Source organism: Dipteris shenzhenensis, chromosome 10 (assembly GCF_047967505.1).
Source record: "Dipteris shenzhenensis isolate YYH24624 ecotype China chromosome 10, Dip_SZ_1.0, whole genome shotgun sequence".
NCBI lineage: Eukaryota > Viridiplantae > Streptophyta > Polypodiopsida > Gleicheniales > Dipteridaceae > Dipteris > Dipteris shenzhenensis.
The window spans coordinates 14,092,620-14,120,616 of NC_141605.1; the positions used below are offsets into that span (position 1 = coordinate 14,092,620).

General features: G+C 44.4%; 1 protein-coding gene across 2 annotated transcripts; it reads right to left on the reverse strand.

Moving 5' to 3' along the window:
- Window position 1: 1 nt before the first annotated feature.
- LOC147897435 (isocitrate dehydrogenase [NAD] regulatory subunit 1, mitochondrial-like) lies at window positions 2–27,996 on the reverse strand. 2 transcript variants are annotated; one of them, XM_087380284.1, is made up of 4 exons: window positions 27,181–27,996; window positions 19,932–20,159; window positions 17,966–18,044; window positions 2–624 (listed from the first exon to the last, which is right to left on the reverse strand). In XM_087380284.1, the coding sequence occupies exons 1-4, from the start codon at window positions 27,769–27,771 to the stop codon at window positions 350–352; spliced, it is 1,173 nt and encodes a 390-aa protein (XP_087236410.1). In that variant the 5' UTR covers window positions 27,772–27,996; the 3' UTR covers window positions 2–349. The 2 variants fall into 2 exon arrangements, with proteins under 2 accessions (XP_087236410.1, XP_087236409.1); XM_087380283.1 differs by having other exon boundaries at window positions 19,932–20,171.
- Window position 27,997: the final 1 nt, after the last annotated feature.

Genomic DNA, 27,997 nt, shown 5'->3' on the forward strand with positions numbered 1-27,997 from the left:
AGACCCACAAGCCTCAGTGTATTCATTATTTCATCAAAACGTGTAAGATACCTTACATGCTCACGCCCTCCATGCACCTTGGCTATCCATCCATTCGATTTATGGCCAATAAGACAGCACTGAATTTATGCAGAACGGAGATGTCACACTACCTCCAAACCAAGCCAAACTTCATGATATTCTATACCATACTCACCTCTGTAGATAGCTTAGTCCTGGCTCCTGAATCATGCTTGTCTGTGTCCATTCTGGATCTTTTGGGGGCTTAGTCTGCAAATACCTATAAATGAGTGGATTGCCAAAAAGAAACAAAATTAACTTTGTTTACAGCCCAATGCAGGTTGTTGGATCACTCCAATTTGGCAATCACTGCATCAACAACCTCCTGTGTCACGCTATTTCCACCAAGGTCCTTCGTTCGGTAGATACCCTCTTTGATGACACTCATGACAGCTTGTTCCAGCCTATCAGCAAAGGCAGGGAACTGCAGATGTCTTAAAAGCATAGATGAGGAGAGCAGCAGTGCTATAGGATTGGCTCTTTTCTGTTGTACAAGCTTCTCATTTCCCACATTGCCAGCTGAAGCTCCTTGCTCGAAAATTGCATGCTCTGCACCCACATTTCCTGTATAATCATACAAGAAACCAGATAAGACTCCCCCCCAAAAAAAAGGATTTGATAAAGAAGCATCATGCTTTGCAAATCGCCAATGTTCCTAGCTTTCATGCTGGTAACACAGTGAACACAGAGACAGAGAAGAAATAATTAAGTCAATCAAACAGTGTGGCTGAAAAGGACAACCCTAATCAAGTATACCATAGATCATTCTCTCCTTTTAAATAGGCACTGAAATCCTTGCTGTCAGCAAGGAACCTGTAAACTTTACAGTCATGATAAATAAAGCGCGTCTCTGCTTGGAACAACCAGAAGGTTTCTAAGGAATAACACTATTACAGGGACCACTAACTCCCCTTATGGTATATGTTTACACAGGTTATACTCAAGCAAATAACCTGTATAAATAGGTATATTCATATACAACTATCCTATATGTCCTCTTTTCTCTGGTCTAGGTTTTCTTCCCTTGGTCATGCTCTCCCCAGGATCCTAGGGAAAATGTACTTTGCTGTCTTCAAAGAGACTGGTTAATTGTTACCACCTGGAAATAAACCTTGGGTTAAGCATAAGCCGAAAGGGTAATTTCATGATATACATTGCATGTTCGAATGACAGGTCTCATCCAAATATCAGTAGCACTACTTCAGCCTAGCATTGAATTAGCTCGTAGCAACGCCATTTGTGACCCTAAACCCATTTTTCCCTCTAATTCAACCATTCGTGGCTTTTTCCCACAGTTACTATCCCCATTGAACCAATTCTTAGTAGACTGGACAAATGGGTCAGTAAAGGCAGTTGATTTGGGCAATACATGCAAAAGGCCCTTATATTTGTTGGGATTGAGCTTGTTACAAGGCCATTGAAGCATTAAAATCCATTACAAGAATATTGGCACCCTCCCTCGTGCATAGATCCAAGCCATCTGACCTACATGACAAACACGACCACAATTCCTCACGTATACATGTTAGTGTAGTCAATTGCCTGCTATCAATAAACACACCATTTGATAACCATAATCATATAGTATATGATGTAATTTTAGAGGGCACAACCCTGGGTGTGCATTCCAAATCATTCCAAATCAGCTGAGGTGCTTGGTGCACAATTTTCTTTGGGCCATCTCGAACGACTCGCGAAATGCTCAGGCCAAGGTCGCTTGGCAGATAGTGGTTCTCCCCTAGGCAAAGGGAGGCCTAGGTATCATTGATGTAAAGATGCAAAGAAAAGCCATGTTGGGGAAGCTTATCGTCAAGGGTCTGGTGGTTCTTCCCTAGGCAAAGGGAGGCCTAGATATCCATGATCCAAAGATGCAAAGCAGAGCCATGTTGGGGAAGCTTATTGTCAAGGATCTAGCTCCAAGCTTTGAGCCTTGGAAGCTCCTCCTCCGACAGGGGTTCCTAAGAAACACACTCCATACAAGAGGACAATGGTAGTAGTCTCACAGGTGGATCTTCACGGAAGCCCCTCTCATAGGGAAGGGATACCTATTGATGTGGAGCTTGATGAGAGTGTGGCAACACTCTCAAGCAACCTCATACGAGCCACCCCTAAAGCAGAGATGAGTTTGAGACCAAGAGTGTTGTATGCTAGGCATGCACATTGGGTGGGCCCAATGGAACAAAGGACCGGCAAGATCCTTGGGGGTACAGATTCGACTCCCCAGCAGTTGGAGGAAAGGCTGAGCACAATTGCCTATTTCAAAGTGACCAGCAGCAAGATGCAGTATGAGAGGACCACAGATGCCACAGACCCTCGGCATTGGTTTGGGCAGTCCTCTAGGACATGAGATTCTCTCAGAGTCATCTACCTACAGCAGAACCACAATAAACCTATCCCATTTTCTTCAGTGTGGGCTTGAGTGGATTACACTAGATGGAATCAGAGTGAAGAGAAAAATATCAGAGAGGCAATGGGGCCTTAAACTTTGTAGAGTGGCAGAGGATTAGAGTTGTTGGTTGTTTGGGGTGGACTTGGACCAACAACTCCAAGCTTCTCTGTATGGACAAGATCACTCTGGGTGGCACCTCTGTTTATGGGAGGGCAGACCCATCCGCAAGGTGCAGTGGGTTCTGGGAGTGTGGTTCTAGCCATCCAGGGTAGGGCACACGGAGCAGGTGGCGGAGACGCCCTTCTTGTCCTACACCACTTGTAGTGGTAGATGGCTTCAGATAGATGAGGCAGAATAGGCTCCTTCACATGAGAGGCACTTGCTAAAGCAACATAAGTCACTTGAGGTCCTTCCCAAGCTTTGGGCCCGCCTTTGGACTAGTCTCCGCCCAAGGAAGATATCCTATTTCTTCTTGGCTAGTAGCTGATGGAGGGCTTCCAATAGGACCATGGCTAGAGCAAATGACAGATGGGGCCTGTCATTGTCGTGATGCCGGGGACCTCGAGATTATAGCTCACTACCTAGGGAGTTGTCCAAAGTCTCAAAGGATCTGGCAGTGCTCCCTCAAGAGGATGGTTGCCAAGATGCGGTGTACCCGCCAAGACTTCACTTGGGACGTGGCAGCTTGGTTGACAAAGGGAAGACATGTTTTCCCCATTGAGATGGTGTTGGAAGGGTCACGTCCCCATCTGTAAGCCCCCAAATGAGGAGAGCATGGGGGAAGGAGACCTAGGGCAGGACATGCCCAAAGGAGAGAGAGTGGAGGCTGCCACATGGGCAGCACCCACAAGAGCACAATGATGTTGAGGTATCCCGGAGGTAGATATGCAGCATATGGCAGGATCTGTGAGCAGATATGCGGTCTGCAACAGGGCCTGTTTGTGGCGTATTTATGGCGGGGGAGGCCTGCAGCATGGTCGGCTAGATGGAGGACTGGTAGGCTGGTCAGAGCCAGCCTACCAGGTCCGGATCAGGGCAGGACCAAGGGGGCTGGGCCCCGCAATGATTAAAGGGCCTACTGCCCGTTTTCTATAGCCCCACAGGATTGGTGGGGGGAGGGGGCCACATAGGCCAGCAGCCCACAGCCCCATACATGGGGGTGAGTGGAGGGAGCTGGCACACACTACAAGGGGGGCTGGGCCCCCACTTAAATGAAGAGGGCACACAGCCCAAGAGCAGCTGCCAACAGCGCAAAATATAGGGCTGGTGGGGGCGGGTTTTTGCAGACCTAGTCGGCCAGTAAAGGGGCTTCCAGTCGGCTATTTTACCAGGCCTTGGGGCCTATAAAAAGGGAGGCTAGGAGCCTCATAACTCATCCTGCACTCCAGTAAATCCAGGATCAGAAGGAGCAGCACAAGCCCCATCTTTGGGCCTACATCCAAGAGGCAAAGCAAGGGCAAAGAGTTGCTGCAGACTGAGCTCAAGAGGGCTGGTACCTTGGCTGTCTCCTAGGGCAGCAAGGAGCTGAGGTCAAAGGACAGAGAGTCTACATATGCTCGAGGTGGAGCACGCAGGCTCAAGTTCTAGAGATATCCAGCAAATAGTAGAAGCACGTGGTGGTAAGATCAAAGGACCATGCTCTGGTGGAACTTTGGATCTCTCTCTCTTTGTATTGTGTCCATAGTTTTGGACGGAATTATATTATTTTGGTAGCTTCTATATCTGGCTGGATCATTGTCTATTGATGAGTCTGCACATCTATTTGAAGCACATAAGTTTAAGAAGTTTGTGTTCCACACCCCACACACACTGTGTGAGCTCCTAGGCTATTCTATCAGTCTTCCACTCTGCGTACCCTCTGTTGGTTAATTTCTAACAGACCGGTCCCTCCAACCTACAGGATATATGGTCTAATTGTCACATGCATGCATATCTAGGACTGGTCCCTCCCTCTCTCCACACCTTTGTTCTCTTCGAAGGACAGCATCTGGTAGATGGTAGCCTACATCATAACATAGAATATCTGGAAATTGAGGATGATACCTCATGTGCGGACCCTCTCTTATCAGAAGTTTGTCCGGTACAATAGGTATTGCACCCAATGGCACACGAACCTCGTTCTTTGAACACGAGGATCGAGAATTTGAAAGATGCCTTACAATAGCTCTACTTGTCGGCAAAGGACATAATAGTTACATACAGCTATTCATCCATTGACAGATAGACACTCATGGGAGGGTAAGGCAAAAGGGATAATGGAACCTACATCTATTGAAATTGCAGAAAAGAGTTAACAGAAATGGCCTTATATAGCAAGCTCCAAGCCAAAGAAATATGCAAGGAGGATGCCTGATAGGAATTCAGATATAGTGCATTGAAGAGGGGCTCCACAAAATGGGACAAAGCATTTGCCATTTGTGAAATTCACGATCCACAAAGCCATACATATGTTTGTGGGGGCGGCAGATAGACGGTGGATTAAACCAAAAAAAATCAGTGTAGCTCCAATTACATGGGAGAATTTTAAAATACAATTCTGAAAATATTCTCTCCACCTAATAAGCTTCTAGAGCATTGGACAAGTATAGATACCTCATGCAAAGGAACTTATCAGATAGCTGACTATACCAATAACTTTGAGGGAGTTAAGAAGATCCCTGGTGTCACATCCCCGCACTCCTGAAACCTCTGATCTGCAAAACAAACACACACCACGTAAGAAACTGAGTAGGCTGCTCACCACCCAACCATGACATCTACGGGATGTGATCCCGAATCAGGAGATGTCCCCTCCGAGCCACGAGCAGAGCTACTGGCACGAACTCCCAATCAGATCCAAACCAGCCTGGTGTCCCATACCACCAGGTGGTGCTGTGAAGCCCTGGATCTGCCACTGGGCCTTGGGCTACGCTAAGATGCAGGCGCGCGTCCGCGACTCAATCCAAGAACAGACCTGGCACCTGGGAACGAAACTTGCTCCCAACTGCACACTAAGAACTGAACCCCCTGGGCCCCTTTTATAGACTTGGGCCCCAGCGCCAAAAATAGCGAAGACCTATAAATAGTTTGTACCCTTGCCACTCAACCCGAGAATCAAACCCTTGCCACTCAACCTGAGAATCAAGCCTGCCTAGCTCTAAGCCTCCCCAGGCTAACCTGAGCTAGTCCTCTGTACCTGGTACACGTCAGATACCAATCCGTGCACATGACATACTCCCCCTCCTCTAAGAACTCACTCCTAAGTTCGCTAAAAAACCCGAAAATGTTCTCTGGAGGTTTTGTAATGTCTCCCATGTTGCATCCTCCTCAACACGATCCTTCCACTTGATCTTGTATTCCGTGATGGTTCTATTTCGAATCTGTCTTTCACGAAAGTCAAGAATACACTCAAGTTCGTGAGGAATAAAAGTCAAATCTGTAACTTCTATTATCTCGTGAGGAGAAACAAGTTGATCATCTACACCCAATACTTCTTTCAGTCTACTGACATGAAAGACTGGATGGACTTTAACAGCAGGAGGCAATTCTAGTCGATATGAACTGGTCCAATTCTTTTAATGACCTTGAATGGACCACAGTATCTTGGGGATAATTTCGGAACCAAACCAGTAGTTAGGCTCTTGGATTCCTTCGGAATTCGCAAATATATCATCGTTCCTTCAGAGAACTCTCTAGGTGAACGATGTCTATTAGCATAAAATCTGTCCCGATCTTGGGCACTCCTAATAGACTCCTTGGCAAACTACAACATTTCTTGCATGTCTAGCAAGAAGTTCTTAGCAACATCATTTTGAATCCCTTTTAATCCAACCATAACTGGTGACTTAGGTTGAAACCCGTACATAAGCATAAAAGGACTGTAACCAGTACTAGAATGCTTTGCACTGTTGTAAGCAAATCAATCATAGGTAGATAATCTTCCCATGAAGACTGAAGTGTATCTTCAACCAACTGGTTGACCTTCTCTGTACTGCCATCGGATTGTGCATGATCCGAGGAACTCATACTTAGAGTAGCTTCTAACTTCTCAAATACAAGTGTCCAAAAGGTACTTGTAAACTTTGAGTCCCTATCACTGACTATGTCAGATGGCAAACCATACAGCTTAAACAAGTGGTCCACAAACTCGTGAGCCAACTGAACAGCTAATACAGTTGTTCTAGTAGGTAAGAATCTAGTCATTTTTGTCAAACGGTCGACTATGACCCATATGGAATCATGACCCTTGCGCGTTCGAGGCAAACCAGTAATAAAATCCATGGAAATACTTTCCCATTTATTACCTGGAATCTGTAATGGCTGTAATAAACCCGCGCTTCTAAGGCGTTCGGCCTTAGTAACCTGACAAACCTGGCAACCTACTACATAGTTCTCAATAAATGCACGCATCTTAGGCCAATAAAAGGTATGCTTCACAAGAGACAGAGTCCGATGTATACCCGGATGTCCAGCACTAGGAGCATCATGACACTCCCAAAGAATCTTGGATTTAAGGTCCAGAACATCTGGCACACAAATCTTTTCATTCCGGAACAGCAAGCCGTTCCTAATCATCCACTGACCTCCCGCCGCCTGTACCATAGGTGGCACAGTCCCTGAGTCCTGGTCAACCATGGAGCTCCCATCCTGGACTCTCTGCCAATAAGAACTGAAATGACTATTAGTTGCGTATAGCCCTCTCAAGGATTGAAATAGGTCTGAGGATATTTCTGTAAATGACAGAGCATTTACAAACTTAACTCGACTTAAGGCATCCGCCACACTATTCAATGAACCCTTACGATAACGTATTTCGAAATCAAAATCTTGCATTAATTCTGCCCATCGAGCTTTCCTTCCCCTCAATTCTGATCCATCACACACATACTTAATTAACTGATGATCAGTCAATACAAGGAACTTTGAACCATATAAGTAGTGCCTCCAAACCTTAAGAGCATGCACTACAGCATAAAGTTCCTTTTCGAGTGTGGGCCAACGATACTGAGTGTTGTCTAGCTTCTTACTCTCGAAAGCTACAGGTCTGCCCTCTTGGAATAGAGCTGCCCCAATCGCATAATCACTCGCATTGGCCTCTAAAACATAAGGCCGGGTAGGATCAGGTAATGCAAGAACGGGTGCTTCCTTGATAGAAAACTTCAAGGTTTCAAAGGCCTTGTTCATTGCATCATTCCAAGGGATTGGCTGGGTAGACCTGCGTCCACGACCTTTCAATATGTTTGTCAAGGATGCCGTAATATGTGAATAATCACGCACAGACTTCCGAAGAAATACCGTAAATCCTAGGAAAGAACAAAGTTGTTTCACAGTCTGGGGAATAGGCCATTCTAAAACCTTCTGGATATGATCGAGATCAATGCTAATACCTTCAGAAGAAATCTTGTGTCCTAAGTAAATGATCTCCTTCATAAAGAAGTCACATTTACTCGTCTTGGCATAGAGCTTATGCTGTCTGAGAACAACTAAGACAACCCGGAGGTGTCCTATGTGATCCTCAAGCGTTCGACTATATACCAAGATGTCATCTAAGAACACTACAACAAATTTGCCCAGAAAATCCCTGAACAAATCGTTCATCATCTGCTGAAAAGTAGCAGGAGCATTGGTCAAACCAAAAGGTAATACAAGAAACTCGTAATGACCATACCTAGTTCGGAATGCGGTCCTATCTATGTGTTTAGCATAGATACGGATTTGGTGATAACCCGTACGCAAATCAATCTTAGTGAAATACTTCGCTCCGGCCAAACGGTCTATCAAATCATCGGAACGAGGTAGAGGATATCGATTCTTAATTGTCACTTTATTTAACCGTTTATAATCTATACACATTCTCCACGAAGAATCTTTCTTCTTTCTTAGGAGAACAGGTGCACCCCAAGGTGATTTACTTGGGCGGATATAGCCCATATTCAAGTAATCCTGTAGCTGTGTAGCTAACTCATCCTCCTCTACCTGGCTCATCCTATAAGGTGGTACACTGATAGGTTGAGCCCCTGGGACTAAGTCTATGCGATGATCTACTGCCCGTTCTGGAGGTAAACCTTCCGGCAGTTGAGCAGGGAATACATCCTTAAAACTATCTAGCAACATTCTCAATTCACGGTGTTCAAACACACTTAAGTCATTCTTGTTAATTACAGAAACAACAAATGAAGAAAGCGGAATCAAAACACACTGATAGACATCATAATGATGAGTATTTAATATATTTCGAAGCTGCATCGCAGATACAATAGGCCCCTGAGAAGAGGGAATTTTATCACACTGAATACAAAATTGGGTGTCCTTATCTACAAAAGAAAGTGTATGCTCCGTGGGTTTTAAAACACTCTATTCCGATCAACAAGTCTACATGCTCCAGATGCATAACATAACATGTAAGAGCCCCTGTGTAGGCTTGAATCCGGATAGGAAGCACTTCAACCTTGCGATCCCAAAATTGCTTCCCCGCTGGACGCTGCACCTCATAGGTATGGTCGCTAGGTACTGTGGACAGCCCCATCTTCTGCACAAATTTGTAATTAACAAAGTTGTGAGAGCTGCCCGGATCAAAGAGAATGTGTACCTGTTGGTCCATAACTTCTCCATAAACTCGGAAAAGATCATGGGAACCAAACAACGAAGTATTGAAAGTGCAATTACAAGAAAGTGGGCAGGTAATGACATTTACAGAAATACCTATCATCGAGACTTGGTTCGCTCCCTTGGCTTTGGTACCAGTACCCGCCTGGAGCTTCGGTCCAAGCACCAACTTTTGGTTCTTGCGCTTTGGACACTCATTCTTGGTGTGGCCCCGCTCCTCGCAATAGAAGCATCGTCCTTCTTTCTTGAGCCTCAAAGTACGAAGGAAACGGGCTTTACCATTCTTTGCTGGAGTCAAGTTTTTCTTGGAGGCGCTGTCCGTAGACTTCGTCTCCTTAGTACCAGTCGTAGACTGAAAGAACTTGCGTTTGTTCTTTCCACTCGTGTCGGAAACTGTAGTTGCTTTGGCACCGGCCATGATATCATCATAAATGCGCGCATAATTCATGGCCTCCTGCAACGTTGTGCATTTGTTGTTCTTTATTTGCAACTTGTATGAATCTGGCAAACCATCCACGAAGAAACCTAACAAGGTCACTGGATCCATCTTTGTGGCCCTGGTTTGCAGATCGCGAAATCTTTGAAGATAAACTTCAAAGGATAAGTTTAGCTTTGACATATCGAGGGCTTTAAGCTTGCCAACGATATCATAATCATCCTCCTTCTTCAGGAACTCCTTCCTGAAGATCCCTTCGAAATCTGTCCATGTATCTGGCTTAGGTTGGATTTCCTTCCACCATAGCAATGCTTTACCTGACATGAAACCCGCTGCAAGCTGGATCTTCTTCTCATCTGGGTATGGGTGGAACTGAAAGTGTACCTGCCACTTGTGTAACCAAGTGTCAACTACCTCCTTCGTTCGAGACTTTTGATCTCCCGGAAAAGGATTTGGAGTTATATTCGGGCCTAGCACTGAAGCCATGGCATCCACATGCGTGAGTGCCTGGACAGTGCTAGCCAGAAGAGTGAGAGTCGCCTGAATCCCTTGGAGTTGCTGTGTTAATCCCGTTTGATTTGCATTAACCTGCTCGAATTTTCCATCCAGAGCAGTGGTAAATTCACTGAAGGCCTTTTTTGTAATCAGGTCATCATAAAGACCCTGATCCTCCTCTCCCACAGGAGTGTAATCCAAATCCTGCTCTCCCATGGTGAAGTCGGGATTTGCAGAATCAGACATAACTGAAATCTGATTTGAATATAGACTGAGAGAAATAACTGACTGAATCGAAGTAAAAAGGAGAATGGAGCAGAGGAAAACCGTCCCAAGAGATGTTGACAGAAGGAGATGCTGGAAACTGGCGAACCGGAAGCACACGAATCCCGAAATCTGGCTGAACCCGCTGCCGGATGCAACGTACGGAATCCTGCAGCGTACGGACTGCTGACATGGCTGTACGGTCTGCTGACGTGGCTGTACGACTGCTGATGCAGTCCGTACGACGGCTGACGTAAGCCGTACGACTACTGACGCAGGCCGTACAGCAGCGGACGGAGGTCGTACAGCAACTGACGTGGCTGTACGGCGACTGATGATGCAGGTATGGATGGCTGGCGCAGGCGCTGTACGGACGGCTGGCGCAGGCGCTGTACGGATGGCTGGCGCAGGGCTGGATGCAACATGATGGCGCAGCGAGGCTGTTTGCAAGGCTATGGCTGGGCTGGTACCCTGCCCATCTATATAGGGAGCAAGGCAGCCTAATTAGGAAGCCCTGCTTCCAAAAAAGGCCAACCCTCCCAGCTTTGGAGGGGGTGCTTTTTTCGAAAAAAGCAACCCTCATCGCAGGCTGGCCGCACCCTGTTCCTGCACATCTCGCCTCACCCTGCCCTGGCCGGATTTCCGTACAGCCTTGGCATCCAATCTCCACCTCCCCCGCAGCCCTTGTCAGGTCCTTCGCCTCTCTTTCCTTCTTCTCTGCTCTCTCTCCTGCTTCCTACATCCTTCTCTCTCAGCCCCCTTCAGGAATTTCGAAACTCTCCCTCCTTTCTTCTACCTTTTCCCTACCAACTGTCCACCCCTGATAACCCAGGAACCACGCAGAATTTGCAGCAACAAATTTCGAATTTTAGGGCATACCTGGAGGAAAAATTCGTCAAAAATTCTCGCATCAGAAGTTCCTACCTCAGGAGCTGGCTCTGATACCAACTGTCACATCCCCGCACTCCTGAAACCTCTGATCTGCAAAACAAACACACACCACGTGAGAAACTGAGCAAGCTACTCACCACCCAACCATGACATCTACGGGATGTGATCCCGAATCAGGAGATGTCCCCTCCGAGCCACGAGCAGAGCTACTGGCACGAACTCCCAATCAAATCCAAACTAGCCTGGTGTCCCATACCACCAGGTGGCGCTGTGAAGCCCTGGATCTGCCACTGGGCCTTGGGCTACGCTAAGATGCAGGCGCGCGTCCGCGACTCAATCCAGGAACAGACCTGGCACCTGGGAACGAAACTTGCTCCCAACTGCACACTGAGAACTGAACCTTTACCCTAGTTGAATGATAGAATTAGAATGGAAGTCAGAGGTAAATATGCCAACATGCTCAATGATGCAATACTGACTAGCGATTGCACTGAATTATGAGGATGCAAGGGGCAAGGCAAGTGGTTTTGCACACTCTAGAGCTCAATATGAGTTCCCAAAGAAGCCAACTTTTTAGACAATTTTCATCAGTAAACCAGTAATCAAGCCAAGTAGGCTAGAACAACCGGTAATGCTTCATAGCCAAGTACCACCATAGGGATAAAAAGGAAAGTATCCCCTATGGCAGCTTGGGCCTAGGCGGAAAAACAAAATCTTCTTTGATTCCAGAGTAGAAGGATAAGGCAAGAAAAGAAGGTTTGTGTTTCCGTGCCTTCAATCGCATTTGTGGAAGGAATGTTTGGAACATTAAGGCCATCACATGGCTGAAATTGTAATTTCAAAATAAGATGCAAAAATGGAGAAGATAGGACCTTTTAATCTAGCTAGTGGGACCCTCTCACAGATTATAAGTTGTTTTATTATCTATTATTATTTCTAAAAACTTAAGAATGCACCTATGCCAATATCCTATCTAAACCCACAACAATGGGATATTCAAATTTTGCAGGAATGGAATTACTAAAGATGAAGCGGAAAGTTGCCAAGCACAATGTCATTGTGTTGTTTCAATCAACGTCAACTACACAATGTTATTAATTCCAAACTAGCAAAAATATATACTCTGACTATGCCTATACAATCCGGATGGCAAATGGAAGTCCAATTGAGGTGTGGGTCCAAAGGATCACACAGTTGAGATGCACCAACAAATTCTTTGGGTACCCAAGATGGGGAGATGGGCCATTAGGCAATCAAATTCTCAATGAATTTTCTTATTGTTTTAGGGATGAATTACCAATGTTCAACATAAGATTAAAGTTATTCCTAGGGCGAAACTTGTCAATAGACCACCTTATAGGCTGAGTTTCGCGGAAGAAGCTCAGGTGCATAGATAATCGGAAGAATATCTCAAGTTGGGGCAAAGTCAACCCAATTTCTCATCTTTTGCTTCACCATTGATATTAAAGAAAAGAAAGATGGTACTTTGTGGTTGTATATCGACTATCGAGGGTTGAACAATATTGTTGTTAAGAACAAATATCCGACAGCATGAATTTATGATGTGTTGGGTGCCTTGGATGCATTGCATGGTGTTGTAATCTTTAGTAAAGATCAATCTTAAGTTGCTTACCATCAAATCAGAATTCGTGCTCAGGATGTGCACAAAACTACTTTAGAAGCAGATTTGGTTACCAAGTTTTTGGTAATGCCATTTGCGCTTACCAATGCTCCAACTACATTCGTGATGATAAATGATTTACTACGCTGAAGTTCATAGTACATTCAATTAATGATATATTACTTTACAACAAAAGTATTGCTGAGCATAGGGAACATGCAAGAAAAGTGTTCAGCATCCTGAGACAAGCTAGTCTCTACGCGAATAAGAAGAAAACTGTGCTATGCATGTTAGGTTAGAATATCCGATGTTTAATATACCTCCTGATAAGGTCGAAATGAATCCAAAGAAGGTGGCTGTAATTTTAGTGTGGCCAATAGCTAAGAATGTGATAGCTTTACGATCCTTCTCCAAATTTGTTCAATTTTATGGATGACATCAAAACATTATGATTTTTGTCTCTCCGTTGACCGAGTTGACCTCAAATAAAGCACCTTATGTTTGAGGAAAGAATCAACAAGAAAGTTTTAATGAAGTAAAAAGGGCGATGCTCAAGGACGTGTGTTAAAAATTATTGATCCTCGGAAACCGTTTTTCCTAGAAACCAATGTAAGTGGTAGGAGCGGTTTTGTTGCAAGAAGGAAGGCCGAGGCTAGTCGCCTTTGAAAGCAAGACAATTTCTCCTTCTCTAAGAAATTGGCCGACTCATGAGCAAGAGTTGTATGCCGTGACTTATGCTTTGAAAATGTAGAGACATTACTTGTATGGTGCAAAGTTTTATGTCATCGTCGATCATGATACCCTTAACTATGTTTGTAAACAGCCTGATTTGAGTGGCCGCCATAATAAAGTTGATGATGTCACGTATTATGCATAATATGAGTTTCATTGTAACATGCAATGGTTAATGATCGTGTGAATCACAGCAAGCCCTTCTTTATAAACCTTTAGTGGTCTTCAATATACATCATAGAAAGAGAAGTACAGCGAAAGAGGAGATAAACGTAGAGAGATAATAGAGTCGACAAACGATTGGTCCCTATACACACAGAGGGCCCCCTCCTACAATCATAGGAGAATTTGCTTTAACTTGGAGAACTGAAATACAATGCTGAAATACACTCTTCAAGAGAACAAAAGGCTTCTGTGAGGCTGAGATTGAGGCTAGTGCTGTACATGGGTAAGTAGGTGTCTGTGGGAGTGAGAGAATTACAAATGGAAGCTGAAAGTGAGCATGAACTGCAAGATAGAATGACAGAACTGAGAGAGAATGCTGCTGAAACAGGCCCAGAACTGCCTCGGAAAGCTGCTGTCCAAGTCGCCTCTTGCTGCGTGATGTTCTGCTCCAAATGGCGAGGATATGGGACTGTTTCGCTGCACAGGCTGGAACTAGGAGTGGAGGCAGGTGGGAACAGCAGGGCAGAAAACAGGGGCTCATGCTCCGAGGGGGGATGATCCCTATTTATAACCCTGGACAGACCCAACCTGGTCAGCAAGCAGCCGACCTGGTAAGTCGATTTGACCAACCTAGTCAGGCCGACTTGACCGACCTCGTCTGGGCCTGCTTGGTCAGTCCTAATGGGCAGACCCTAGGCCGCCAAGTGTGCTTATAAAAAGGCTGCCTAGTGCCCCAAATGGCAGCCCTAGGGCTGGCCACTTGACCTTGTTTCCAAAGAAGGTTGGCCACGTGACCTAATTCTAACCTAAACTGAAACCTCACTAACCTAGGCCTGAACTTAACTAACCTATGCACTTCTCAAGGAGGTACAAGAGTACTTGGACTGATCCTAAAGGCTGGGAGAAGAGCCACGTCGCCCATGTCTGACTTGTCCCTCTTCTAGGGCTCACAATGGGGCCACAACATATGACAAAATGTCCCTAAATTATGAATTAACGCTGTTTAATTCGGCGGCAATGCATAGCCTCCAAGTAGTTTGCCAATATCCCCCTCAAGTAAATCTCTAAGAGGTGTTGCAAATGTGGAGAAACCTTTCACATGTGCACTGTAGGCTTGGTAGGCAACAAAGGATCGGGGATCTCCTTGGGCAGTAGTGGGAAGAACCCAATCTAAAATAGCCATACCTTTTCGAGGTCCAAGCAAACATCTAAAGAGCGTTCCTCTTGCACATGTTTGGTATTTGCTGAAAAGATAAGAAGATGAAGAGACACACACCTATGTACTTTGCCAAAATCCTCGACATTATCTTATTGAAGGTGGGCGTGCATCCTTGAGTCCGTGGAAGGCATCACTACGAACTCATAGTGTGCTCGTTCTATTCGAAAAGCCATCTTTGGACTGTCAACGTCAAAGATATGGACCTAGTGGTAGCCACCCTTCTGATGAATCTTAGAGAAATGCTTTGCACCATTAAGCCTTTCCAACAAAGATTCGATGCAAGGCATGGGAACTTGTTGCCCAAGGTCAACCTATTCAATGCCTGATAGTTGACACAAAGACGTGCTAACTTAGGAGCTGCAAATGGTGAGGATGAAGGTCCGATAAAACCTATGTGTATTAATAGAGATAACTACTACTCCAATTCACCCTCCATAAGATTTTGAGAGCCTGTAGGGGAAACTACTTGGATTAAATCAATGCGATGATCTTGAAGTCTACTTGGCGGGAGCCCTTCAATGAAGGCAAGATGGTGTTCGTGGCTGAAGTCAGATATGCAGGAGCTACAACAACCCGATGTGAAGGTAGAAGCTGGTGATTTGAAAGCCTTCCTGGCCAGCCACTTAGGACAATCCTTCTTCCCATGCTCGGCAATGGTATGTCAAAAGAAAGAACGACCCTCGGATTGGTACCACTTTTGTTTGTTGGGCTGAAGGTAACCCCCTGTAATGCCCTCCTTCGACTTTCATCCTGAGGCTTGGAATCCTTCTTTCCACAAGTCGATTGCAAGTGACCTCCTTCTGGTTATTAGAGTCCTTCTGTTGTGTGACCTTGCCCGCAGATGATGATGACTGCTCTGGGGCCTTGGCACCTGTTTGGACTTGCTTGGGCTTTCCCCCATTCAGCATCATTTTCTGATTGACGTTTGAATCCAAACCTCTGATGAGCTGCTTCAATTTATTGTCCTCTGACACTCCAAGCGGCTCGGCCAAAGTGATGACTTTATTGCTTTAGTACAACACAGGCAAACCACTCTGGGAGAGGCAATAAAACTTGTCTTCCATGCTAAGCATATACTGTGGAGGTAGAAAATGAGACTTGAGATCGAACAAACCTATTCCAAATAAAATTTATGACTTTTGTGGTGGGGTCAATATATCTACTGGCCCAATGCTGCCATCAGGCTATTGCCTCACCGGTGAGGTGGAGAGCTGTGAACTAGATGTTGTCCTTCTCATCCATGATGCGCACAAGTGGAAAATGTGCAACAAATCGATGGATGAACTAGAGAATGGCTGAATGATCACACTTACCATCGTACTTGGTGAAGTTGGGATTGGATCGTGCAATTGGATGGGGAGTGGCTGGTGAAGAGGTCATACCTAGGGCAGACGCAGTCGCAAACTAGCCTGCATACTAGCTAACAATTGCTGATGTTGAAGCAACATGGCCTCTCGATCAGTCTGTGCTTCTTCTTGGTTTGGCCAAGCTCTGTGCGCCTAAATACCTCTCTGTGCTTGCGTTCCTCGCATCAACAAGAGCAGTTTTCAACTTTCGCGCCGCCTCTAGATTCTTGAGGCTTTTCTGCCTCCTTTGTTTCTTCCAGCTGCTTCTTATTTTCTTCCAGCTGTCCTCTGATTTCTTTCAGCTGCCATGAATTTTCTCTGAAGAGTGACTCAGACTACCAAACAAATGCCCAAAAACCTGAGAAACAGCTCCAAACCCTGATCAAGGCCTCAATGTTGTCCACACCGTCGATGTAGGACACTTCTGCGAGGCTGAGAATGAGGCTATGCTGTCCACGGGTAAGCAGGTGTCCAGGGAATGAGAAATGTAAGCTGAAGCTGAGCATGAACAGCGAGATAGAATGAGAGAACTGAGAGAGAATGCGCTGAGAAACTGGGAGAGAATGCTGCTAAAACAGGCCTGGAACTGTTTCAGAATGCTTTAGTCCAAGTTGCCTCTTGCTGTGTGATAATCTTCCAAGTGGCAGGGATATGGGACTGTTTCGCTGCAAGGATCTGGGCATAAAGACAGACTGGAACAGCAGGGCAGAAACCAGGGTCTGAATACCTTACACGCACCTGTTAAACAATCTCAGCGTCACCAACAAACCTGTCATTTGATGTATCCACGACTAACTCCAAATCCATCATTCATCTGCCAAATATAAATAACCCCATTCATCTGCAAAATAAGCCCCTAAGCAATTCGAGGTCACATAAAACTCCCAGAGGTATTCCCATCAACCTGCTCTGATACCAAACTGATACATGAAAAACCTGTATCATCAGCTTTATTACAGGATCTGCAGAAATCGTCACCACCCAACCAATCTCACGCTTCGTCAAAAAAATCCACGAATAATCACACAACCTATGTAATCCTTCATTTCTATCATGAGCCCCTTGAGTCTTCTACACAAACTTAGGATCATGCCAAGTGTCATTACCATAGGTTCCCCCTCTTTGGGGTATTCTCATACACCCCAATCCAGAGTTACGTGAATGGCGACTAATAAATGAATTGCCTCTCGACGCTTCCACCCTAGGAGCTTCTAGCCTTCTTGCGACCTCAGTCCTTCATCATTCAGTTTAATCACAAAGTCCGTAACCAACTATAAATCACACCACAACAATATAAACCAAATCAAATCACTAAGTAGAACCATGTCCGCATTTGCTTACGACAAACTACTAAATGATCTCTATAAGGACTTCTATCAACCAATCCATTCAACTACACTGTAACAAATGACCATACATCGACAACATAAGCTAAGGCATTTGAATTATCAAGGAGCTGTTGGCAACATACATTCTACAAACTTCTCTAATGAGCAGCTGTGACTACCATCCTCAATAAAGAAAAAACAATGTGATGGATTCCAAAGCTCATTGAATCTACCATCAAGTAGACAAGCTTACACTGAAGCAATGAGGCATTCAAATACCAATCTTTGTTATTTTCATCAGTTTCTGTGCCCTTAAAAATACTGTCAATATCTTCTAGTCAATAATATAACCAGGATCTCTTGTGCTGCTAACATCAAAACAACAAGCTTCATATGAAATCATCTGAACAAAATATGCAAGTTGAAACACATACCTCCTGGCATCACACCAGTTCCGCCTGCTATACCGGCTGCTGTGTTTGACACCAAATTGCCATACAAATTTGGTGTGACCTGTGTATGAAAACAGCTCTTTCATCTCTTTCTTGCAAAATGTTCATATTCATACAAAAGAAGGAAAACAATAAAATTTGAACAAACTTTGGAACATTGCAAAGGATAGCAAAAAACAAAGACATAGATGACTAGGAGCTGAAATCAAATCCCCATTTCCAACACAATTGACTCAAAAAGAAGAACTCCTGAGATATCCTAACAGACGATACGCATTGCTTGTCTCCCACCCACACATCCCAAGAGCAAATAGATGACACCCGAAGAGCATTTACAATTTGCATCTTTCAAACTTTTAGACTGACTAATATGGAAATGGGATCAATTGTGAGGCATTCTAATGACTCCTGTAGTAATTTTGTAAGCATAAAAATAAAGAGCTTATACAGAGTGCAAGGAACGGAATATGGGCTTTGAAGAAGCGGAATTAATATACCTAGCTGAGTCCAGGAACATGCCCAAAGGAAATGTTTGAACTTTGCACCCACGTCACACATTACAACCATCAAATGCATCATTGCCATAGCAACTCATCCTCTTAAAACACAACATAGTGCAGTTTCAATCTCACGATAGTCACTGATAAGGTTGAAAACCATAAACTCCATCACGCATAGCAAGGACTAGCTACTATGACATCCCCTCTGACATCATCAGCGCCCAACAGAGGGTGAAGAAGCGGAATTAATAGTTGTAACATCTATTGACCCCCTATAAAAAACATGCACGTATCATAAGACTTTGATAAACACCCTACAGAAATGCACATACCAGCACTGCAAAATAGATTCCAATCCAAGCTTGGCAGTTCAGACAAGCAAACTCAATACTACATAAAGCATTCTCATTTCTGTATGCTGTTCTTATGAAGCTTGAATTCATTCTTCCAAGATGACTCCACTAAGTGGCAAGGGAGAAAATTTGCTCTCCTGGAGTCATGTCTAAGAATAGAGGTAATTCTAAGGCATCAAGAAAGTTGCAGCTCTCTTCAACCTTCTGGTTGTTGTACTCAATGTGTATGTATGCTTCTGTACACCTATATGAATCCAGGAACATGCCAAACTCAGCATGTATCCTTCACAGTGCAACAGTGGTGCTGACCAAAATGCACTAGTGTTCGATGTCACACGTGCACAATATACCAGCCAATGTACTGCAGGTCTCAAGTTTCAACCGTTCAAGATGAAGGCTAGTATTTTGAATAAAATGCCAATCAACTGAGGCAGTCCCGATTTCATTTTGGAAGGTGCAAAGAATACAAAATTAATAACTAAGGTCTACACTTGAATCCAAGACACTGCATGGGAGACAGCTATCACCTGCAAACTTTCTTTATTGAGACGACCTTGCCCCTATCCGAATTCACCATTTTCCTTTCATGTTGAGCCGCATCACCTATTCCTTCCATTTTCAACACATGTAGCCTAGCCGGCTTTAAGTTTGTTGAATCTCCTCTCTCCCTGGTCCTTCTAGGGGACCCATTCTTAGCTCTTACAATCAAAGTTAATCTTTTCATGATTAATCTTATTTATTGTGTGGGGATGTACTTCAAAACCTTACCAACCTTCTGATCTTTCCAAAAGCAAGTTTTGGAATGTAATCATCCAGAAAGAATATAAAAGGGGAGAACGTGTGTGGTGTTATACTCCATAACAAATGCATCAATAAAAGATTCTGGTATTGTGATCATTTAGTTCTTTCTACCCTTTCATATGTTTCAGAGACTTCACATGTGCATCAACACTATTTCGCCTTTCCAACTGAGCTTGAAGATGGAAAAAGTTTTGAGCACTGCCTAAAAAAGCATCTGTATAAGTAACTAACACAGAATGTCATCTACAAGGACAAAACAATTCTGTAGAAGTAAAAACTGAGAAAAAGGTTTACCATGACATCAAATTGTTCTGGCCGAGCTACAAGCTGCATACAGCAGTTGTCCACAATGATTTCGTTATATTTTATTCCAGGGTAGGCTTTGGCCACTTCTCGACAGGACTCCAAAAAGAGTCCATCAGCTAGCTTCATGATATTAGCTTTGTGTACAGCTGTCACAGTCTTTCGATTGTTCAGGTAGGCATATTCAAATGCATATTTTGCAATTCGCTCTGAGCAGAACTTTGTGATCACCTAGCCGTACACAACAATGAGATTCACATACAAAGTCATACGCATAAATGTCAGAAAATCTTTCCAATTGCTCCAATGCCTTTGTATGTAAATCAGAATTTTTTGCTCAAAACTCATCCTTTAGGTTGGGATAAAATCATTTCTGAAGCCACAGAAACACACTTGCTTTGCTCATCGACGAAAACACATACTTCGATCAAAGATGTAAAAATTAAAATATTAAATGATTGGCCCTTTCCAAGAATTTTCATCAGCATCCAGCAGACTTTCGTTAAAGAATACAGCATTCCATTGTCCGATGCTTGATGACTCTAATATGTTGTGATGAGGTAAGGGGCAAACACCCACAACAGGTAGAAATGAAATTTGCATGCATGAATGAGAGAGAAACAAACTGCATTTCTAACCCTGAATTGTAAGTAAGGCTACTCTTCAAAACCCAAAAGCCTTCCCCGGTGGAAGGGTGTTACATTACTTCTGTTACAATTGAACCAAAAGTAAGCCCACAGAGACTACTTCACCCCAATCAACAAATCTCATATTTTGAAAGAAGCTGTCTCACAATTTTGCATAGAAAATTTCTTGGCTGGTCATTGACTTTTCATCCCAACATTACAATGTTTATCTCACAGCAAGCAGGCAGCACACATAACCTTTTCAGTTTTCAGAGCTTTGGCTCCAAAACACAGCAACAGAGAAACGTTCCAGATTGGCTGTAACCATTAATATATCTTCAGGTTCCAGGGAAGAAAGATTTTGCTTTGTCTTGTGGGGCCAGGAATAAGGAGGGGGGTTGGGGGGTGTGGAATGTGGGGACCTCGAGAGCTGAGCTCAATTAGATATTATGTAAGTCTTAGCCGTTTGCTGCAACTTGCACAGAAAATCAAAAGGCAACCAGGCTGCTGTCCTGGAAATTGGAACCCAAGAACCTCAACCACGTAAAATCAGCATCAAAGATTAAAGGAGGAGCTGTTTGCTCCAACTTGCACAGAAAACCAAAAGGCCCACAGTCTGCTGTCCTCGAAATTGGAACCCAAGAACCTCAACCAGGTAAAATCCGCATTGATATACCAGATTCTATTTCAAGATTAAAGGAGGACATGAGTTGCCTAACAGCAGTTCAGTACCTAAAAGATATTACTAGAAACGTATCTTCCCATGCAGAAGCCATATGGGCAAGACAAGAGCCACTATGGTGTTGCTCAAACTCCAATACAATATCAGAAAGTATCTTCCTTATCTCTGCTCAATGCCTTGGTAGATGTACCTGCTACCTGCTCCCCAGTGTTGTAACTTTTGTACTCTACATCTTGTCTCCTATGAAGGAATGATGCATGCCTATGCATTTAGTCAGGGGAGAGGAAGGTCCTACTCCCTATTAATTGCATGAGGCATATCGCCTCACATCTAGCATTGATTGCACCTCTTTTCTCAGCTTTTGTCAAAAGATAGAGCAACAGTGGGTTGCTTCTTACTAACGTGCAACCTGAGCACGTTGAACATGTATCTTAATGTGGTCCATTGATGCTTCCTGTCCCGCTTGCATCTATGCATCCAACCAAGATCCCTGCTGGTACACAAGATCCCATAACACCATGCATGATGAAGATATTATCACAGTATCTATTTTGCTACCATTTGATATGTCTTCACTTGTGAAACATAAGTCTGCTAATTGTACTAATCGTATATGGGATGCATAGTCTGATGGTGACCAAGATACTAGCTGACGATACAACTTATCATTTACCTCTGTCCTCAAATCACATGCTGACAACTGGAAGCGAGGATTTGACTTAAGGTTTGCAAGCATGCATATGACATCTTATATCAGTTCCAAAGATACTTGCCTTTGTAACTTGTTCCACCTCTCTGTCCATACCTCTACACCAACACATTTCCGTACAATGCCCAAGTCATCAATCAATGTAACGACCTTCATTGACTTTAATGATGAGATTTGCAGTTGCATCTACAGACATAAATTATCCACACAGAAGAACAAGAGAAGAATGGCATCCCCTTTTTGGTTGATGGATAAGTGGAAATCAAGGCATTCCAAACAAATCATATGTTTTGAAAGTATACATATCAGGCACAGCGAACGTGCCTGAAACTATACAATGCCGATAATACCGCTCATGATCCACTTCTGTCCTAACCTCATGTGCTGACAACTTGAAGCTAGGATTTCGTGGAGTGCCTAAAGGTATGCAAGCATGAATAATTTTCCAAATATTAGTTGCATTGTGGGATGAACATGGTTCATCCATCTGTGCATCCATACCTCAAGCCTAAGCCCATTTTAAAATTTGAGATACATGCTAGTACGGACAGTCTTCCTTCATCATACAAACAGTAGCCCTGGTCACTTTCAGAACATCCACGAAAGATGCATCTCCTATTGCGGTAGAGTATGCATGAGGCCACAAGACATATCACTACAATGGATTCCATATAAGCTGTGTATGCTCCTCGATGAGCTTCAGTGATGTAAGACTACAGAGCCAGCAGGGCTCTCCATAGGCCGCCTACAAGGCACTGCTGGCCAGGAAAATCTAAGCTGATCCTATCTGGTCATACCCATCAAGCTGTTAGGCCTTCAGATGGCCCACTGTGCAAAGCCAATGGCACAAGCCTGATTATGTACCCATGTAGACCATCGGCAACTCCCAGGGAGGGTACTGCAAAAATTATCAAAAGAGGACATGTCTCAAATTGCATTCAGAAAGTATCCGAGGTTGATTGAGAGCCCCATCCATCTAGGTATTGGTCTTATGATGTCAAAAGTCTTATCGAACTTTTGAGAGCATCTGTGCTTGGCTCAGGGTCATCAACCCACGTACCAGACCCCCCTCCACAATTTTCACCACCATCCAAGAGGCCAATATCTTTTGCAGGAGGTGGCTGCTCGTAAGGTTGCAAGGGCTGGCCTTATCAATCTTCGCCACTACTTCTTGGCTGATCTCCATCATTGTTGGACTCCAACCTTTCTTGCCTTTCATGTTCCTGAAATACAATATCTTTGTTGATCATCATCCCTTGGTAGATGAGCTGTAGAGTTAGCCCCATTGAGTCTATACTGTATCAATGAAAGTACACTTTCACACTATATCAATCAAAGTACACTTCCTACTTTTGGAATCGAGGTTTTGACGGGCAGGCTGATTCCTGCTGCCGCTACACCGACTGGAAGAGGCTGCACCGACTTGCTATTCTGCCCCAACCTGCCACATGGCTGCTGATGTCAGTCGCTGATGTGGTGCCTGTGCTGATGTCACCACGCTGACCTGGCATGCGTGGCTGCTGCTGCACTGGCTGTCCAGCATGTCCACGGGCTTGTGGATGCCTGTGACATGGATGAACTCCAAATGGAATTGTATGATCGCACAAACACTAAACACTCGGGCAAAAGGCAAAGGCGAGGGAAAGCCATCTACTCCAGCAAAGAAGGATGGGCAAGAAGACGCATCTTTTGATTCCAAAAGATGAACAAGATCAAGCATTTTTACTGAGGTAAGATGGGACACTACACCAAGGAAAGCAGCTGACAAGGACAGCACGAAGAAGCCCAAGGAGGGCACAGAGCAGCAACTACATCATCATCAACGAACTTTTTCTTATCATCGAGGAGATACCACTGATTGCCAATGTGGTAATAAAACCACAGGATGTCTGGTATGTTGACATGGTGCCACCAGCCCATGACCAGCAAGCACGAATGGTACAGTTCCATCAGATTGATGGACCGCAGGGCATCAAGTGCAGTGGAAGGGATAGGTAGTGCACCAATCATCACAAAAAAGGGCGAGATCAAGGTACTTACTGATGTGCTTCTTGTTGCTAAGCTCTACAAGAATTCTCTCTCTATTCATGCTATAACAAAGAACGGAATGAAGGTAGAGCTTGATCATCAGGGAGTTAGGATCCTTTATCAGAAGAGGAAGTTAGCTGCACAAGGAGTATCATATAACTGTCTCTACAGGATGACAGCTTTATAGCTCAGCCGGAGTCCGTATTCAAGGCGAATAGTGTTCTCCAACCAGTACACTCAGATATTTGTGGAAACATGTCTACACCATCACTTGAAGGTGCAGTGTATTTTCTAACCTTCACTAATGATTTTGATAGAAAACTCTCGGTATACTTTCTCAACAAAAAGTCTGAGGCAAATGACCAGTCTGAAGGATGCTGACCATGGTAGAAAATGAAACTAGAAAGAAACAGAACACCACGAGGACGGATAGAAAAGGAGAATTATTGTCAAAGGAGAATTATGGTTCTACATCTCAAGAGGGATCAAGCATCAGCTTACCACAACACTTAATCCATCTCACAGAATGCAGTAGCAGAACACAAGAACAGATCCATAATGGACAACTGCAAGGTCAATGCTGGATGGTAAAGGACTTCCCAAATATTTATGGGCAGAAGCAGTACGTACTGCAATGTACTTACTCAACAGGAGTTCGACAAAAGCAGTAAAAGGAAAGATTCCACACGAAGCTGTAAATCAAAACACTTGAAAGTTTTTCGTTGGTATGTGCATGTTCCAGATGACAGGAGGGCAGATCTTCATTGGATACAGAGTGGATTCGAACAGATACAGGCTCTACAACCCAACCACCATGAAGATTGTAGTCAGCAGGGACGTGATCAAGAGCACGACAACTAAGAGACTGTTGTAGCCCCAACAAAAGCGCCTGCAATCATGGATGCAGGCCACAAGGAGAAAGGGGAAGAACCAGTGGTTCCTAGACCTAGAGTTGCAGAGCCACCACAACCGAGCTTGAGTATCCAGGGGAACTAGGCATGGATGGCTATCCAATCAGAAAATCTTATCAGCATTAGGCTGAGACATTAGTCCAAAGTGTGGACATTAAGGGGGGGGGTTTCAAGGTCAATGCTCCACCCTCTGGTACCTTTCACTGCATCTTAGAATTTAATTGCTCATCTGTAGGGCCCCTAAATGAGGATAAGTCACGAATGTCAGGACAGGTGAAGGTCAAATGCATTAGCATGAGTATGCAGCAATCCATCATCATGATGAGATAGGCTGCATGTTCAGCACAGCATGTGGCTATCCAAGATCATATACCTAGACGAATCCAGGAACATTCCCAAACTCATCCTCTAAAAACACAACATAGTGCAGTTTCAATCTCATGATAGTCACTCACAAGGTTGAAAACCATAAACTCCATCATGCATAGCAGGGACTAGCTACTATGACATCCCCACTGACGTCATCAACGCCCAACAGTGGGTGCAGACCATAGTATAAAAATATGCTCCCACACATACAAATCCACACACCCACACATACTTGAGCATCCATTTATACAAAGTCTTCGTACTGAGTTTCTGTCGGCACTCCAAAGGTGAAGGGCAGACTCAGCCATGACGAAGGCTAGCACTAAAGGAGAAGGCATTCAGAACCATGCACAAGTGGCATTCACCCACCCAGGGTGGGCTGATGACATGCACTACGTGACACATGGCAGATGTGCAGTGCTGATGTGGCTCTGTACAGATGCTGCCGTGGCATAGCAACCGATAATGACTGATCATGCTTGCAGTTGGCTGGTCAGCCTGCTCGGACACTTCCCATTGCATCAGCTATATAAGTGGGAGTTTTACTCCCATCCCCAATCATTTTTGTCCCTCACTTGAAGTCTTGAACAGAGTAATAGTGTCCAAGACATAGTGCATCCCTGCACTTACTCCTTCACACCCTGTCTCAGGAGTTGTGCAAGGAAGGACACTGACATCCAGTAGAGGAAAGAGTGGTTTCCAAGAGTTCTGCTTGTGGCGGAGATTCATTTTCAGTCTGATTGGGCTGTGTTTATTCATTTTCACATTCCCTTCCAGCTCTCTCATGTCCGTACATTTGTTGGTTAAAGATTGCTTCTGCTTTGTGCATTAAATGCATAGTGAATTTCTCTCACAATTGCTAGGTCCTAAACTTGGACCAACATTCCTTTTTCTAAATGTTTTATGGTGATCTGTCAATCATGCCAGGCTTTGCATCGTCTCTAAACGACAGGATACTCAGGTATAGAGTTCATTCATACACCTGCAGCATGCTCAATACTAGCAACTCAAGTGGCATTGGGTTGCGTAGTGTGTTAGGTAGTCAATGTGACAGTCTGCTTGGGCAATAATTGCTCCTATTGCATACCCAAAGGCATCAACCTGCACATGGAAAATAATGTTCCATTGCAGGTGTCACAATATTGGTATTGGAATTGCTCCATTATTTAGTCCATGGGGAAGCCGGTCTGTTTCTGTGTTAACTCATAAGGGGCTTGCAACTCGAACAAAATCTCAATAAATCATCAATAAAAAAGAATGAAGCCTATGAAGGACAAAAAAGACCAAAGTTGGTTCAGGTATCCGCTCAATGGCCTCAAATTTTGTCTTTCTTGTCATCATTCCATTTGCTCCAACCCTTGGAAGGTAATGGATGGCCTGGCGGGCTGGTGTTCACCCGCATTTGCTCATCAGAACCTATGTGCACAGCCCAGAAGACGTGTCCACAGTCGTCCAAACAGTCAGTATTATTTTGCATGCTAAATAACATGTTTGTGTAAACTATCTAAGGACTCATCACACTGCAGTTTATTTTGAGGTAGGACGTCTGCTGATTTTGCTCTAGAACTATATATTGACAATTTTTTTCTAATGAATAACCTGCTACATCTATGGGATTTTATGTATGCGAGAGTCCTTATGTCCCTTCACACAAGAAAGTGCATTCAGAGACCTGAAATTCCCAGTTCCAGCGTGCTTCCAAGGTTTTCCAGGCATTTACATCATTTCTCAAGGCATGCATAGAAAACCATATGACGACATCTCCAAAAGCCAGGTCAAAATAAAGAAAAGGAGAATCTCGACAGCATTCAATACAGATCACGTTGAGTTTTCAAGCATTTTCAAATTGGACGGCCTCGTGGAAGCTGTCCTTATATAACGAAAACGGACTGGTCTTTTCTTTTAACATGGATACCTTGAGACTTTCAACTACTCCGGGGATGACCTCATGTTCTAGCCCAGAATATTCACCCTCAGTATTCTCCCTGATAACCACGATATCCACGTTATCATGCCGAGTTGGGAGACCGGGCAAATTGAAACAGTGTACCAAGGATGCGAACAAGTCCAGCTCCTTCCGCAGCTGAACGTTTAGAGAGCTAACACCTCCTCCGACGGGAGTGGCCAAGCCCCCCTTTAAACAAACTTTATTCTTTCTAATGGAGTCTAAAACTTCAGCGGGCACTTTGTCCATCGTGCCAGTAACCTCGTAGGTCTCAAAATCGAGAGGCGCATGCATTGCTTTCATCACGTCCACGACAGCCCCCGTAACAAGCGGTCCGATACCGTCCCCCGGGATGAGAGTGACTCTACGAGGGGCCCCGTCGCCAGGTCGAGGCATGTAGGTGATGCAGCGCGTTTGCGAACTAGAAATCAAGCCATAAAGGGTAGGATCAAAAGATTTGTGCAGGGGATTGGTAGAGGGATGAAGAGGGGAGGGAAAGATCTGGTATCTGCTAAGGGAAGGGAGGAGACGGCGCAGTGAGGGGGGTCGACGGCAAGCCATGGCTGGCTAAGCAATGTGAGAAGGTAGAAGTTCAAGGGAAGAAGAAGGATTCGGCCATAGTGAAGCAAACTAGCGAGGACGGAAGAACGCCATCGCCATAGCCAGAGCTTGCAGTTACAAAGGTCTGTCTTGGAAAAGACCAAATTTAGAAGAAGAGAGAGAGTTTCACGTTGAACTGAAGATCCCCCCCCCCTCTTGTCAACGGTTTGCAAGGAGTGCCCTCTTC